The 15,873-nt window shown below is 41.7% G+C and overlaps 1 protein-coding gene across 1 annotated transcript; it reads right to left on the bottom strand.

Annotated features, from left to right (window-relative positions):
• Window positions 1–6,954: 6,954 nt before the first annotated feature.
• Window positions 6,955–15,828, bottom strand: mrps31 (mitochondrial ribosomal protein S31). Its single transcript, XM_088321311.1, has 7 exons — window positions 15,634–15,828; window positions 13,579–13,884; window positions 11,543–11,695; window positions 9,183–9,326; window positions 9,030–9,106; window positions 7,339–7,479; window positions 6,955–7,275 (listed from the first exon to the last, which is right to left on the bottom strand). Exons 1-7 carry the CDS (start codon window positions 15,744–15,746, stop codon window positions 7,040–7,042), a joined length of 1,170 nt encoding a protein of 389 aa, XP_088177437.1. The 5' UTR covers window positions 15,747–15,828; the 3' UTR covers window positions 6,955–7,039.
• Between the last annotated feature and the right edge of the window lie 45 nt (window positions 15,829–15,873).

The following is a 15,873-nucleotide window of genomic DNA, read 5'->3' as shown; positions in this document are numbered from 1 at the left end:
AGAGGCTCCAAAGCGGATAAAGTCAAGGACTCGGGTTAAGTCTTGTTGTTTTAAAGTCTAGCGTCAGGTTTTGGAGCATCCTCCGCCCGCCCACCAACTTCTCCAGCTCAGTGGAGTGACCGGAACAGCCCCGCGCCGATGATGATGCCTTCAAGTCCTGTCACATGCTCGGTCATTTGCATTCTCTTGTGAGTCTTCTTCTCTTGAATTATGACTCATTCATAATATACAGACAATCAGGGTTGGGTAGGGTTACTTTAACTGGATTACTTTCAATGACTTTTGGATGACTCCAATACCAAATATGCTCATAAAAGACAAAAGAAACTAAAAATGACTAAGATGACTCCATTTTGTGCAGGCTTGGGGAGTAACAGAACACATGGAACGGCAAAAATGATGTTTGGATTGATTTTCATTTTGTTTCTGTGGCGTTTGATGTTCGTTTTGCCGGAGATCAAAGAGATCAAAGCCAGGAGAGAAAGCTTACCACCTGTTGTGAGTCATCATTTTATTCATATTGAGTTTATTTTGTCTTTTATTAGCATATTTGTAATCAAGTTAAAGTAACCCTACCCAACCCTGCAGACAATCAGGGGTAATCTTAGGTTTCCCGAGGAAGAATCTTAATGCTTAACCCAAAACGACAGCCAGCCAAACCAAAAATGTTCAAATTATAACAAAGAGAAATGAAATAAATGATCAAATACAAAAGAATAAATCGCATGTATGTCATTCATTTAGGTATTGGGAGATTTATTTACACATATGTGCATTGTTTCCGTCGCCTAGCACGCCAAAGGGCATTAAAAAGACAATAATAATAATAATAATAATTTCCTTTGTATTGTCATTCTTTGTAACAATGTACACAGAACGAAATGTCGATACACCTGACCCGTTGTAGCGAGTCGATGCAGCCGCAGCCAACAGAGGGCGCCGCCATTTTACCAATTAGGTATGACTCGGCCGAGGCGCGAACCAGCGACCTCCCAGTCTCAAAGCGGGCACACTACCATCTAGGTACGGGAGCTTGAGCCAGATGCCTCCAACATCAAGCTCCCGTTTGTCTGCCCTAACTCTGAGATGTTGAGTATATGTCTGTTTTGTGTTCTTCTTAAGATGTAAGTCTATGTCATTGTATCCCCATTTATTTCTTTTTTGTTTTTCACCATCCTCACCAACATATTTATTCAACTCATAGTTTTTAGTTTATTTGTTGTTGTATTTTTAGTAAACATTTTGTTGTATCATGCAGGGGATTTATGTTTAAAGATGCTTAGTATACATATTTTTTAAAAAACATGTTTTTTTTTGTAATTTCAGCATCATTTAATCATGTTATTTTTAGAGTCATGTTTTGCATAACATGGAACATGAATCATATTTATTTTAAGATATTTTGATGCTTATGAAGGCCTTTTTCTTTTTTAAATAATGTATTCCAGACTCACTAAGACGTTTCAAGGATCATTGTGATTTCTTAGTCTTAGTGCTTGACTGAGATTTTTTAATCCACCCAATAATTAAGCTGGTAATAATATAGTAACAACTTCATATTTTAGAAATGCATCTGAAACTGGGTGCCCTGTGTCAGGACCAGAACGGAGACAGGACCCACTTGCGTTACGTTTCTCTGTTTTATTGGAAGAAAGGAAAGGGTTACCCCCACGATCCGGTGATCGCTGGATGCGAGAAGCAGGTCGCTCTGAACGCGGAAGTGGGACTTTTGTGGCGAGCGATGCTGGTGTCGGGAATGGAAAAGCGGGTCAGTCGCCGGGACAGGAGAGCAAAAGCGTGGTCAGGGTCGGAAGCGAGTTGTAAGCCAGGAAAGGAGAGTAGATGTGGTCAGGGACAAAAAAGGTCAAAAGCCGGGACGGGAGAGCTGACGTGATCAGGATCGAAAACGGGTTGAAGCTGGGGGACAGACAGGAGCAAAAAACAGGTGGGAGTCAGGGTCGAAAAGGCTTGCCTAGTGCACACTGAGTTTTGCAGAAGGACTGACAAAAGGGGACAGATAGGAGTGGGTTTAAATAGGGACACGGAGCCAATCAGAGTTCGAGGCAGTTGGCGCCACAGGAGCGGGCACAGGTGAAGCATATCGGTAACCGTGCCCAGGCACCAATAAGTAAGAAAAAGCCTCTCTCAGCTTGAAAAAGGTTGTAGACCCCTGCATTACTTGAATCATTCGGCCCATTAGCTTTTTTTTTAATTTAAATTGGGTTTCATTGTCCCTTTTGTCAGTACTGCCCCCTGGCGGCGCGTATGAATTCAATTTAGAGTCATGACTCAACAGGATCGTGTAAGTTTGGGTCCAGGACCTGGACTCCAGGTGCATCAACAAACAGGCTTGTTTGCCCAGGATTTTCCAAGTTGCCGGCACATCAGCGTGCCACTGGCGGCCACGTCGAAGGAAAAGTGAACAAAATGTGGAAACGGGAATGTTTTGGAAAGCGGTGCCCTGCCTCCTGCCAGCTTTCTCAGACAATAAATAAAGCGGAGTGTGAGCGCTAAGAAGCTTCATTGTTCAGAAGTTCTTCACTTCAAAAGCGCTTCCTGGAGAAGGGCAGCGGGTTCCAACGTGTACCGAAAAAGCGGGCAGGTCCGAAACAAAAAGCCATTTCACCGCCGTCCAAGGAAAACATCATCCGTCAAAATGACAGACGGCTCTCAACGGGCCCTTAAAGACCGAGCGAGAGCACATTTGAGGCGTCGACAAATGATCCGCAGACGGCCATTAAAGGTGTTTTCCCAATGATGTTACCTACCGCCAGTGAGTAAACGCTCCTCATGGCTTGTCAATCTCTCCTTTCTGGGAATTTTCCAGTTTGCCGCTCGCCTCTTCCGACCCATCGCATGCCACATTGGAGCCTTTACATTTTTTTTCAAGTCCTAAACGATTCACAGTTTTTCGACTGAATAAGAATTTTATTTTCTATATTCTCATTTCAGTTACATCTACTGGGAGGGTGAAAATGTTTCTCACGTGTTATTATGTAAATAAAAAACATAAAATGTATTAAAGGGTTATATTCATCCATCCATCCATCCATCCTTATCTGCACCGCTTATCCTCAGTAGGGTCACAGGGGTGCTGGAGCCCATCCCAACTATCTTCGGGCAGTGGGCAGGGGACATCCTGAACTGGTTGCCAGCCAGTCACAGGGCACACAGAGATAGACAACTGTTCACTCCATCCATCCATCCATTATCTGCACCACTTATCCACAGTAGGATCACGGGGGTGCTGGTGCCCATCCCAGCGATCTTCGAGCAGTGGGCAGGGGACACACTGAACAGGTTGCAGGGCACATAGGGACAGACAATTTGCTCGCTCATTCACACTTAGGGACAATTTGGACTGGCCAATTCACCTGACATGCATGTTTTGGAATGTGGGAGGAAACCAGAGTGCCCGGAGGAAACCCACACAAGCACGGGGAGAACATGCAAACTCCACACAGGAAGGTTCGATTTCATGACCTCAGAATTGTGCCACACGTGCGCTAACCACTGAGCCGCCGTGCTGCCCGGGTCATATTCATTCATGTTTTATTTTCTATTGCTTTTGTTTGATTATGAACAGGCCTGTTCAGGGCGGAACAAACCCCCAAAAATATGGAAAAGAGAAGTTTATTCAGGGGTGTCTAAGAAATAAACTCCAAAAATGTGTTTGTCAGCTGCCATCTCCCGGCTTAAAGTCATGATTGCAGGTTTACGATTTCAAATGACGCACTCCACCTTTAACGTCACTATTTTTGTGTTTGAAATTTTCGGAATGTTCACATTATGAATATTAATCCAACTTGTATCTAATGTATTATGGATAGAGATGGATAGATAGATACTTTATTCATCCGCTTTGGGAAATTCACATTTCCAGCAGCATCCCTTCGCTGAGAACAATACAATAATAAAGCAATAAGAATACAATATACAAATACCCAGTGTGACGTGCAAATACCCAGAGTAAGGCATTCAATTCACTTGCCTCGTGGTAGAGGGCAATAGTGAGACTAAGGATTTTGATTTGGCCCATTTTAAAGGAGTAGAGTGTTACGTATTACTGTGCTGAGCGTCTGCAGATTCCGAGAGAGTCACGCAATTCCATTGCCTCAAGGCAGAGGGCGATAGCGAGACCAAGATTTCTGATTTAGCGCACACCTCAGCCCCAAACAAGAGAATTTGATATCCATTCTATTTATTCCTTGTTGCATGGACTTTTTCTCACAATTGATGCTTTTATTTAAAGGTTTTTTTTAACTGTGCCAATTGCCGCAGATGAAGACTGAGGCACACAATTATTTTGCCTCATGGCAGAGGACGCTAGTGAAAGCAAGGCTTCTGATTTGAAGCACACCTATTGATGATATACTTCGTTTATAAGTTGAGGCAGGGCAATGTTCCCTCTAAGCTGCGCGCGTGCACAATCACACAATGCCCGCAGGTTTTCAGCGCACAAGAAAATCTAGCCAGCTCACAAAAATCAGGGCTCAAAATTGCTAATTAAGAAGCCAATTAAGTCAAAGTTACAGTGCATGAAGGTCAAAATGCATGGGATCCCCTGACGCTGTTTTCTAAATGCGGTATTTTGAAGTCAAGGTCAAAGTAGAACGAAGTTGAGTAAAGTCAGTCGAGTTTTTCGAGAACCGGCTTCTTCGGCTCGGCTCACTAAAGAGAACCGGCTTTTTCGGGTCCCGAACGGCTCTTTAGGTTGTATTTGCTTCTTTCATATGATGTAAAATCGTGCACAAAATGACTTAAAGGAAGGGGGGGGAATAGAACCAAAAAGAAAAAAATACCAAATTGAAAAAGTAGTGAAAAGCTCAGAAAAAAGAAACAAAAGGAAGAAAAAAAAGAAGGAAAAATTCAGAAAAAAAATCCAGAAAAAACAAAAGAAAAAAACAAATGGAGAACAAAAAGAAAAAAGTAATAGCTAGGAAAAAATACAGTTTTTTTTTTAAAGGAATTAAAAAAAAAAAAAAAAAAAACAGGGAAAAAGAAGAAAAACTTTGTGTTGCATTCAAATAATTTCCAATGATACCAAGTCAATCTTGTTGCCAATATTGTACTTCCACTAAAAAAATGTGATTAAATACAGTCCTGTATCGTGCAACCGACTCAATAAGCCCCCCAAAATGTTTGTATTATGCGACAAAAGATACCAGGGAAAAAAAGAAATGGAAATCTTGTGAAAGAATTGTTAAAAACAAAATGGCGCTTGTAGGCCGTACAACCTTTGCAAAAATACCTTAGTCAATTCATTCAAAAGTGATTTTTTTGGGGGGGATTGCCGGAAACTCGGCAAAATGTAACGTGATGTCAAGTTTTGGACATGTTTGATAATGATTTAGTTGCCACACTTGGGATTGCCGTTGCTCACTGTTGTTTCAAGCGTTGCTCACCGACTTTGTGTGAACGCTCAGACCCCTAAGGAAAATGACAGGGAACATTGAGGCAGGGGTGTCTACACTTTTCATAGAGCAAGACAGATTTGGTAAGATGAAAATGTGTAAGAACCGACAATTCAGCCTGGCATTCTTTGGACAGAATTCCCCCTCTGTGAAAGGTTTGCACTGCTTGGCTATAGGCGTCCTAGTTCGCCTTTGTCGCATTTTCATTTGCCTCGCAAGGTCTGGTGAAAAAGCTCTGCTGTGCCGTTAAAACAGCTTCGAGTGGCTTCACCCTTTCACAGCGTTCGTTTTCAGTTGGCTTTTAATAGCGTGCATGTTTGGTCTGGCAGTGCCTCTTGAAAGTATATTCTTTGAAAACAGCCAGTCTTTTGGAAAATTAAGCAGACGCAGTTGTTCGGATTTCAGTGAGAAAATACGCAATATTTTTATTTGTCTGGGAATTTTTAGCTCTCTCACAACAGTCGCCATCTCGTAAATGGGCTGGGCTAAAATTCCTGACTTTGGCTATGCCTGAGTAAAGGTAAGACAGCAAATGCTACAGTTTATGTATTGCTTTCTTGTGCTTATTTTGGAGAGAACGTCGTTGGGCGTCGCCCCGAAAAATACGCAGAGAGGCGATATGGCAAAAAGGGAACGCGCTTTATTGCACGTTCAAAGTTCCAGATGTTCAACATTGGCTTTTATAGTGTTATCAAATAAAGATATCTCGTGAAGGTCGTCCGCCCAGGCTCCCTCAGCATATCAGCTTGTGACCTCTTGCAACAACGTCATCCCACGACCTTCACCAGATGCCTACATACTTATCATTAGTTATTATCCACATCACTACCAATCTAAAGATAAGATCAATGTAGATACTTTGCAGGGACGGGAGGCCAGTACCTATTATATCCTCTGCCGTCCTCACTACTGATTCCATCTTTGACAATCATTTCCGATTGACGCGGCCAAACCAAACTGTGATTGACCTCGTTAAAACAGATTCAATGATAGCACGATAAAAATTGACTAGAATGGATTGACGGACTCCGAATGATGAGTTGACGAAGGAAGTAGAGCCTTTGTCTGGCTGACTTAAGAATATCAGTAGCATTGACGCTCCATGTGAGGTCAGCTGACAAGTAAGTACCCAGAAACTTGAATGAATGGACCAGTTCCACCTGACTACCATTAATTGACAGTGGCACATGAGGGGGAGGCTTAGTACGGAAATCTATTGCAAGACTTCACGTCTTAAAGAGACTTTTTAGCCTTCCGCTATCCGTATGTTCAACGGGAATTGATTTAGGTTATTATGTATAGTATTATTATGCCAACGTCGTTCTACTCTAGTCTTGTTATTTACATATTTTTTCTTTTTAAACTATTTTATATAATGACCTTGTATTATATACTACAATATATTTTTTTCCCCTATTCTTTTTATTCTTTGAAATCTATTATTTGATCATTATTGAGTGTTTGTGTGTCAAATGATTTCTTGTATATATCATGTTTGTGGTTTATACTGGCGGAATAAGTAAATACGATACAATACAAAAAAGATGTATTTTCATTTATTTGGAACTTTGAAGTGTACCCCACCAGACCCGAACCTCAACGCACGTCACTGGTATCGTCCACATTTAATTCAGATAAACGTCAGCCTCCTTGAGGACTTCCTTTTTCTGATGAAAGTAGTCCCTGAACCAGGAAATGTGTTCCTTCTTCTCTCGGACCGTCAGATAAGGGTTCTTGGACAAGCCGGTGACCACCAGCTCCATGAAGTGTCGGACCGGCCCCCGCTCGGGGAAGCCCTCCTCCAGGTGCTTCTCCAGGAAAACGTGCTCGTGGAAAGGGACGGCCGCCTCCTCCTCCAGACCTGACCCCAGGAAACAAGGCGAGTGGCTTCTTCTGCAGAGGAACGAGGCCGATATGGACTCACCTGCTTCATTGTCGATGGGGTACTGCCACAGTTTTCCTTCCTTGGTCCACTGAATCATTTCCTCAAAGGCGTTTCGGGGCATTCGGTTGGCGGACGAAGACAGCTGCTCGGCAAAGTGTGCGTCCCACAAGGTCGGTCGGGCTGAAAAACAACATGGAGTCATGATTAATACATTCAAAATTAAAAATGATAATAATGATGTATAGTGGGGGATAGAAGACTATGGTAATTAGCTAATGCCTTCGAAACCCCTGGTATAAAAACATTTAAATAACAAAACTACTTCGACTTATGTGTAATATACACGTATATGACTATATGAAATCATCCCGATTCGTTTCCATAATATTAAAATCAAAAACATGCGTTTGTTGAAAACCAAAAGTGGCAAACTTTGACCAAAACAGAAAAAAACACGATCTTGTCTTGATTACCGATGTGAATCACCGGTGCCGACCGCTACTTGATCCCAGTCCCGTCAATCCCCTGTTATCAGTCCGTCTGCAAACCTCTGTGTATACAAGGCAAGCCTTTTCCGACCCCCGCCTGTCTCGTTATTGCTTCCGTTTGTCTCTGGCTATGAACTGTTATGATCCCGACCACGTATGCGCTCCTGTCCCGTCTTACGACCCATCTTTGATCCCAACCACGTCTGCTCTCCCGTCCCAGCTTACGGCCCATTTTTGTTCCCGACTACGTCTACTCTCCCGTCCTGGCTCATGACTCCTTTTCGACCCTGACCCCGCCTTGCTCTCCCAGTCCCGGCTACCGACCCGTTTTTCCGTCCCTGACACCGCCATCGCTTGCGACGGAAGATCCACTTCCGTATTCAGATCACAATCCGATTGCGAGAGCGACTTGCTTCCCGCGTCCGGCGAGCATCGGATCACGGGCGCTACCCTTCCTCTTTTTTCAATCAAATTGTGAGAAAACGTTACACGATTGGGTATACCCTGTGTGCTGGACAGATCTTTTGAGCAGTTTATTCATGCAAAAAAAAACGTCTCGCTTCAAGATGCAGCTTAGACTAGAATACCAGTCCGGAGTCCAGATTTGTTTGTTGTCGTTTAAATTTTCAAAAAACTGTAGATTTAAAAAAAAAAATTGGTGGGAGTTTTTAAGGTGAGAAAAGCAGTACCCCGACACATAAAGCAGTAATGTTGGCAAGTATGGGGTAGCAATTCAAGTGCATCTTCGCAAGCTCCCGTTTCATGGTTGTCAGGTTTTTGCTTCTCCCTTTGGCATCACTGCAAGCTTTGGACCCAAAGCAAACCAATACAGAAGAAAAAATGTAATATTGTATTGCCAAGTCCCAAAATCTTTACAAGGTGTACCAAGTTTTGAACCGAATGAAAGAGAAAGGCATTGTGAGAAGTAGTTCAACCAATAGCATTACCTGTATTTCTATGATACTGTGACGCAAACCAGTATTTAATATGATGTGGACCAATAGCAGACAGAAATTTTAGAGATGTAACTCGTCAAACACACGGCGAAGTTTAAACTATATGCGATTTAGGACAGTCGAAATAATTTGTTGATGATTTCGTATAGTGGGGAAAATTCTATAAAAAGGGACAGAAAAAACTTTGAAAGGTGAAAACTTTGTAAGGTGAAAACTTTGTAAGGTAGGGGCGACACTGTATTTCAGGGTGACCTCATATCCATGTGCGGTCGAATTTCTTTCTTACCAACGATGGCGTCGACACCGTCTTCCTCAGTCGTGAAAGAGAAGATGTTGAGTCTTTTCCCCATGAACAAGTTCCTCCTAAAAATAAGATTTTTTTTTAAAAAAATGACTTATCCCGGTATCACCGAAATACAGCATCAGTACCCTAACTTACCTCCTGCGAACGCCGTCCAGCTCCGAGGTGATTCCTCGCTCGCGCGTGTAGCCCCGCCCATCCTCGTCAAACCTGATCTGATTGGCCGGATAGGGGTTCTGGCGATTGGAAGGCTTTCCCACTCTCATGTCGGCTAAAATCGCACTAAAAAAAAATCATTGAGAGAGAAAAATCGGTTAATATCTGCAAAGTATTGATGTTAAAAAATGAAATAACGGTGTGGTGAGCCATTTCAACAAAATCAAAAGCATCGTCTTATATGACTGTATACATATAGCTAGCTAGCTACTTTCTTCATCCCCGTAGGGAACTTTACACTTCCAGCAGTATCCTTGTGTTGAAAAATAAAACAATAAAATAAAAGATATCGAATACAAAAATACCCAATATAACGTGTTCCTATAGATTATTTAAATAGTGCTACGGAAAATACACACTGTCATAAAAATAGGGTCATATGCAAAGGAAAGCTTTTACTCCCCCGGGTGGAGTTCAAGAGCCTCATGGCACGAAGAAGAAATGATCTCCTTAGTCTGTCATATGACATTACAGATTCCAATATTTGTTCAATGGAATTCCTCCCACGTTCCAAAAACATGCATTTCAGGTGAATTGGCTGGTCCAAATTGTCCCTAGGTGTGAATGAGCGAGCGAGTTGTCTGTCCCTGTGTGCCCTGCGATTGGCTGGCAACCAGTTCAGGGTGTCCCCTGCCCACTGCCCGGAGATGGCTGGGATGGGCTCCAGCCCCCCCGCGACCCTGATGAGGATAGGCGGTACGGCTGATGAGATGAGAATAGCAATCTTTAGAGCGGCCATTTTGTCACTTTGCTTCTTCTTTAGCATTATCACATGTAGTCTGCAACTATTATTAAGAAAATAACCGATGAACCGGTCGTTGTTTTTTCTTCAATAAATCGGATTTCTTGAAAGACATTTTTAATTTCCTCTTTATTCGAGTATTGAAGTTTTGGACGGTTAGAAAAATAGTGCAGAGAACCAAAGAATATTCTAAATCCAAGTGTTTGTCTATTGACTTGATAATAAACGAAAATACATATGCTAAACACCTGAAAATACTCTTTTCCTACCACCTTATCCAAAGATCATGTTATATTTAGACTTATCATAGAGAACAATAAACAATACATTCATTCCATTCAGTAAAAAACAACATTGATTTGAAGAATAAGCAAAAATACATGAACTATCATACCAATAGCATTTTTTATAAATATGAATAGGTTGAGAGTTGTGCATTTCTTTTGCATAGCGAAATCTATACCTAGTAGTCGCCCTTGTTGCTAGGCTGTGCTCATTTGGCTGTGGTTTTTGCAGTTGACAATACAGTGCCATCTAGTGGTCATATATTAAACAATGTACCCAGTGTCTGAAACTCATGCGAAAAAGTTAGCGGACACCAGGGGGCAGACTACACTGAAAAGTTGCCTGCCCCATTTTTCACAACTTGAAACACAATAAGACGACTCATCGCAACAAAAAAAACATTGTTGCAAAGTATTAAGGATGGATCATCAGAATATATAACAGAACAACACTTTCAAATTAAGTTTATCATACATCTACTTATAACATTGATTGCAGGTTTTCTATCTACCATGAGTATGTCCCTGTATTGACTCCTCTTCATTTACGCAACGTTTGCGTTGCCTCGTCTGCTACAAACCACGTGAACTCCTCTTTCCACCATGCTTTTAATGTACGTTTACGTTTTGTAGCGTCATCCATTTTGTTCCCTTCTTTTGAATACATCTTCTGGGGCTGAGGTTTTGGCCTGATCCCTTACCACTTCTCCATTTTTCTTGTGTTCTCTTTACGTCTACTCGGGAAAATGATATGCAAACGCGCGACCTTCTAACGCTCGGGAAAGTCCGGAACCACGAAGTTATTCGATGCGGGCTTCCGATTGGCTGCCGAGTATGCAAATTGCCAAACGAGGCGAAATTCCGAAATTTCCAAACCGAACGAAGATTTCGAAATCGGAATAAAGCAAACGTTTGATTTGAAAAAAATCTTTTGGGTTTTTTTTCCCCTTGAAAAAGTTTTCGGCCACCCGGGCGGAGACGTTATGAAAGTTGTACGCCCGACGTAAAAGACGTTATTGTTTAGACACTGATGTACCTTTAAGATGGGGTACAACTGTGTGATTTTGGATTACATTTGAATACATTTACTCGTTGCCAATGGCTTTTAGGATTATGCCGGTATCAGATTAGGTAACCGTGTCAATCAAAACTGTGCATTGCTATCATTTGGCCCTTATAGTATCAAATTTCAGCGAGTGCGAAATTGTACTTGTGAACGAAGCCATGTCATGTATATTGGATTGAAGCTCACGTACCCCAGGTCGTTGACGTCGGCCTTCTTGTGAGTTTCGGTGATGGCCTCGTGTCTCCTCAACTGCTTGAGCAGCTCAGACTCGGCCTGGACTCGGTTAGGAAGCGTGGAAGCGGCAGCCGAAGCGGCCGCCAGCAATTCTGGGTTCACGGTATGACTACAAAGTTTTTTTTTAAAGGGGAAGAAAAATAAAAGGTATTCGGCCATCACTACAAACATTTCTATATACCGAATTTTCCTCACTATACCGAATTCCAAAGCGTGAGAAATTGAGCCTACAGTAAGAGCATATTGTGTCAAGACCAGAACGGAGACAGGACCCACTCGCGTAACGTTTCTCACAGTTGTATTGTAAAAAGGAAAGGGTTGCACCACGATCCGGTGATCGCTGGGCGCGGGAAGCAGGTCGCTCTGAACGCGGAAGTGGGACCTCCGTGGCGAGCGATGGCGGTGTCGGGAACGGAAAAACCAGTCAGTAGCCGGGACGGAAGAGCAAAAAGGGGGTCGGGGTCGGAAACGAGTCGAAAGCCAGGAGAGGAGCGTAGACGTGGTCAGGATAAAAAAAAAAAAAAAACGGGTCAAAGCCGGGGAACTGGTGGGAGTCAGGGTCGAAAAAGGCTTGCCTAGGGTAAATTGAGATTCGCAGACGGACTAAAAAGGGCAGTGGGTTTAAATAGGGACCGGGAGCCAATCAGAGTCCGAGGCAGTTGGTGCCAAAGGACAGGTGATTCCCATCGGTAATCATGACATATTGATGCTTTAATGTGTCCCGCTGACCTAAATCGCAAAACATTGTATGCAACGGGAATCGAACCAGAAATGTGGCAGTGAGTAAGCTGACACATTACCAATAGACCACCAGTGGTTCAGAAGACAGACAATATGCCATCAGAATTAATCCCATCGGCATACCATTTTTATCGCAGTGCCCCAACATTGATTTGCATAGTGCATTCCGATAGGTTGAACAGTCACTCCACTTCTTCCCATTTGCATCAATAACCTCTCAGTTTAATCTGTATGCATTAGCGTAAGAGCTTGCCGGGTTATTAGTTAAGTGACTGTCTCTAACATTTGTTAATAAATGGAAACACTGTTTAACCAATAAGCGCCAAACATGCGGCCCGCGGGCCGGATCTGACCTGCCAAAGGTTAGAATCCAGGCCGCAAGACAACGCTGAGAAGCACAAGAGAGGAATGAGTTGCAGTTTGAAATATGTTCATGCGGTTTCACCAAAGCCAATCATCTCTAAGACACTATCTGTATTTCTCTCATTCTTTCCATTCTTTGTCTCTCTTTATTTCTGTTTTTGTATCTCTTTCTTTCTCTGTGTCTATTTCTCTCTCTTTCTTTTTTCTTTACATTTGCCTTTTTTCACAACAAGAACCCAGACAAGGGCGACTAATAGGTATAGATTTCGCCCTGCAAAAGAAATACACATTTCTCAACCTATTATTTTTCTCTGCTGTCTCTCTCTTTCGCTTTCTTTTTCTTGTTTTTCCTCTATCTTTCTTTCTCTTTTTTGGTCTTTCTCCCTTTTCCTCACACTCTTTCTTTCGCTTAAATGTACTAGTCCAGCCCCCGTTAGCTTTTTTTTTTAGCGTATGGCCCCCAAATGAGTTTGACACCCCTGAACTTTAACCTACTAGAATGCACGGTGTTCCTTGAACTGTGAGTAAAAATGTTGTGATCATTAGAGAAGGTCTAAGGCTTTGTTATACGTCATTAGTGGTCCAATGGTAAAGTGTCGGCACTCTTGGCTCTACTACTCCGGTTAGATTCCCGTTGCATGCAAAATTTGGCAATTAAAGTCAATGTTACCGATTTTTTGCACAATCATTGCTCAAATTACTATATGCATTTCCAATCTTGTCTGCCAATTTCAGCAGAATATACGGCGTGTTCTCAAATTTCTGGCCAAATTGGGGTTTTTAGGTGTGCCTCGTAGTCCGGACTATACAGTAGGTGAAGAGAGCAAGATTATCAGAGTAGAAATAGTGTTGAAAATAATGTTTGCAAGAAATAAAAACAAGACCCACCTCTGAGGTAAAGCCTCGTCTGTTGCCTTTTGAAACATGCTAATGGTGCTCTCCATCGCAGCAGGCTTGGACTTTGGTTGGAAGACAATTTGCTTGGCTTTGACGTTCTTCAACCTCCTTTTACTGGTGACGTCCACCTTCATAGCTCCCAGAAGATCTAGTAGATTCTCCTTACCACTCTTTGCTTTCACCTTTTCCTTATCCCCATCCTTCTTTACATTCTCATCATTGTCTTGATCACTGGATTTTTTTGCATTTTCTTCCAGTCTGGCTGAGCTTGTGCTGAGGGATTTTGCCCTACAAACTCTGTAGAAGAGAAAAACAATGATGTTATAATCAATCAATTAAAATACTTAATTTGTCCCCAAGGGGGAAATAAAAGGCTTACAGAGTAGCAAACAACACCCACCCACATACATACAAGAATCCAATGTTCAACTGTAAAGTGCTGAAGTTCATACAGTAAATGAGACTGAATAAAATGTTTAAAAGTGAATAAAATGTATACAAAGCATCGATATAAATGAGTTAGTGCAGGGGTAGAACACTACTAAACACTTGGAGGCAGGGGCTGAGAGTTCAGGTGCTGAACAGCCCCGGGGATGATGCCAGTCTTCCTCCTTTCAGTCCTGCTGCCGGGGCAGTGAAGTCTGCGTCTTGACGGCAGCCAAACAAACTCCCGGAACAGGATGTGTGTAGGGTCCTGATGGATTCTGAGGGCTGATTTGATGGTTTGTTACTCACACAGGGTTGTGAGATCACTTAGAGAATGGCCTATTATTTTGGAGCAGACTTTTACAGTGTTCAACAGGTGGTTTCTATTCGGTATACTGATGGAGTGGAACCAGGAAATTGAGGAGAAGGTGATCACACTCTCAATGAAGGAGTAGTAGAAGGTGGCGAGGATGTTTCTACTGACCCCGAAAGAGTAGACGCAGTCTTTGTTGGCATTTCTTGAGGATCTCTTCAACATTCAAAAAAAAAAACCTCAGCACGCTGTCAAATGCAGTGCCGAGGTATTTGTACGTATCCACAAACTCCACTACTTTCCCATGTCAGACGCTGCAGATTAATCAGTAACTACTAAATAATGCAGGGGTGGGCAAACCCGGGGGCCACATTTGTTAAGAACAATAGTTGAATTAAAAAAAGGAAACTGTATTATTATTTAATGCCACTCTTGTCCCCAGTTTTCCCTTCCAAAAAACAATGTTTTCCCGAAGCATTAACGTGTACTCAAAGCCATCATTCAAACAGCTACATATTTCTGTACTGTACTAATATTTCTATTATTTGTTCATTTATCAATAGATTTATCAACGTTAATGCAAAAAAGTAGCTAGCCCTATTGCATCTTCAAAGTGCTTATAAGACATTATCAACAACTTTACTTTGATTCTTGGTGTTTCTAATTCAATTTGATGAAATGGCTTATTTATAGACAAATAATAAATGAAATACAACATGTGCATTTCTGTATATTTATTTATACACGAACGCATACCGCTGCTAGAGTTCTCGTTTTGCATTAATGAAATGTTTACAAAGAAAAAAGGCCAATATGCTAGAAAAACATGACAAAAGTTGAGACGTATTATTAAAACGGAAGCGACTATTATGGAAAGATTTCCTCATGTATTGCCATGTTATCGTACATTGTATTGTATTTATTTATTTATTTATTCAGCCAGTATAAACCACAAACATGATATATACAAGAAATCATTTGACACGCAAACACTCAATGATAAAATAGATTTAAAAGAATAAAAAGAATAGAGTACAAAAGATAAATAGAGTAAAAAAGATAATCGATTTCTTGTAAATATCATGTTTATGGTTTATACTGGCTGAATGAATAAATACAATAGTATAGATACAAAAACATCACTTAATTGTTTTTTCTTTCGGCCTAGCTACATTTTTTTATCTAATGGGGCCCACCCCTGAACTAATGCATGATTCTCTTGAAACATTTATGATTTATTGCAACATGAAAATGAATTTCTGCAGAAGTCACGGCAGCAACAACCAATGCATTGAAACGACTCTCACCTTAATATTGAAACTGAAGCCTTGTCGCAATCAATTAGAAGAATACGCGCCCCTGACGTATTCACTGATGAATTTGGATTTGCATTTAACGCGCGGGTTAAGAATCGAAACATGATTATATGAAAATATGTCCTTGCACGCTCCGAACGTGCATCTGTGTTGTAACTTCGAAACACTTCCCCGTAAACTGAAATCCGTGTATGGGTCCCAAAATAATTATTCAATATTGCCTCATAACTA

This window comes from Urocampus carinirostris, chromosome 17, assembly GCF_059441175.1.
Source record: "Urocampus carinirostris isolate Australia breed hairy pipefish chromosome 17, RoL_Ucar_1.0, whole genome shotgun sequence".
NCBI lineage: Eukaryota > Metazoa > Chordata > Actinopteri > Syngnathiformes > Syngnathidae > Urocampus > Urocampus carinirostris.
Note: the sequence above shows the minus strand (reverse complement) of the source record. Positions and strands in the feature narration are given on the sequence as shown.

Bases quoted from the DNA above. Each gene is read 5' to 3' on its own strand.
- mrps31 (XM_088321311.1), bottom strand. From the start codon at position 15,746: ATGTTTCGATTCTTAACCCGCGCGTTAAATGCAAATCCAAATTCATCA. The intron at 9,327-11,542 runs GTACGTGAGCTT...ATTTTTTTTTAG, and splicing joins GCCGACGTCAACGACCTGGG to TGCGATTTTAGCCGACATGA. The intron at 7,480-9,029 runs GTAAGAAAGAAA...GTTGTTTTTCAG, and splicing joins CGGTGTCGACGCCATCGTTG to CCCGACCGACCTTGTGGGAC.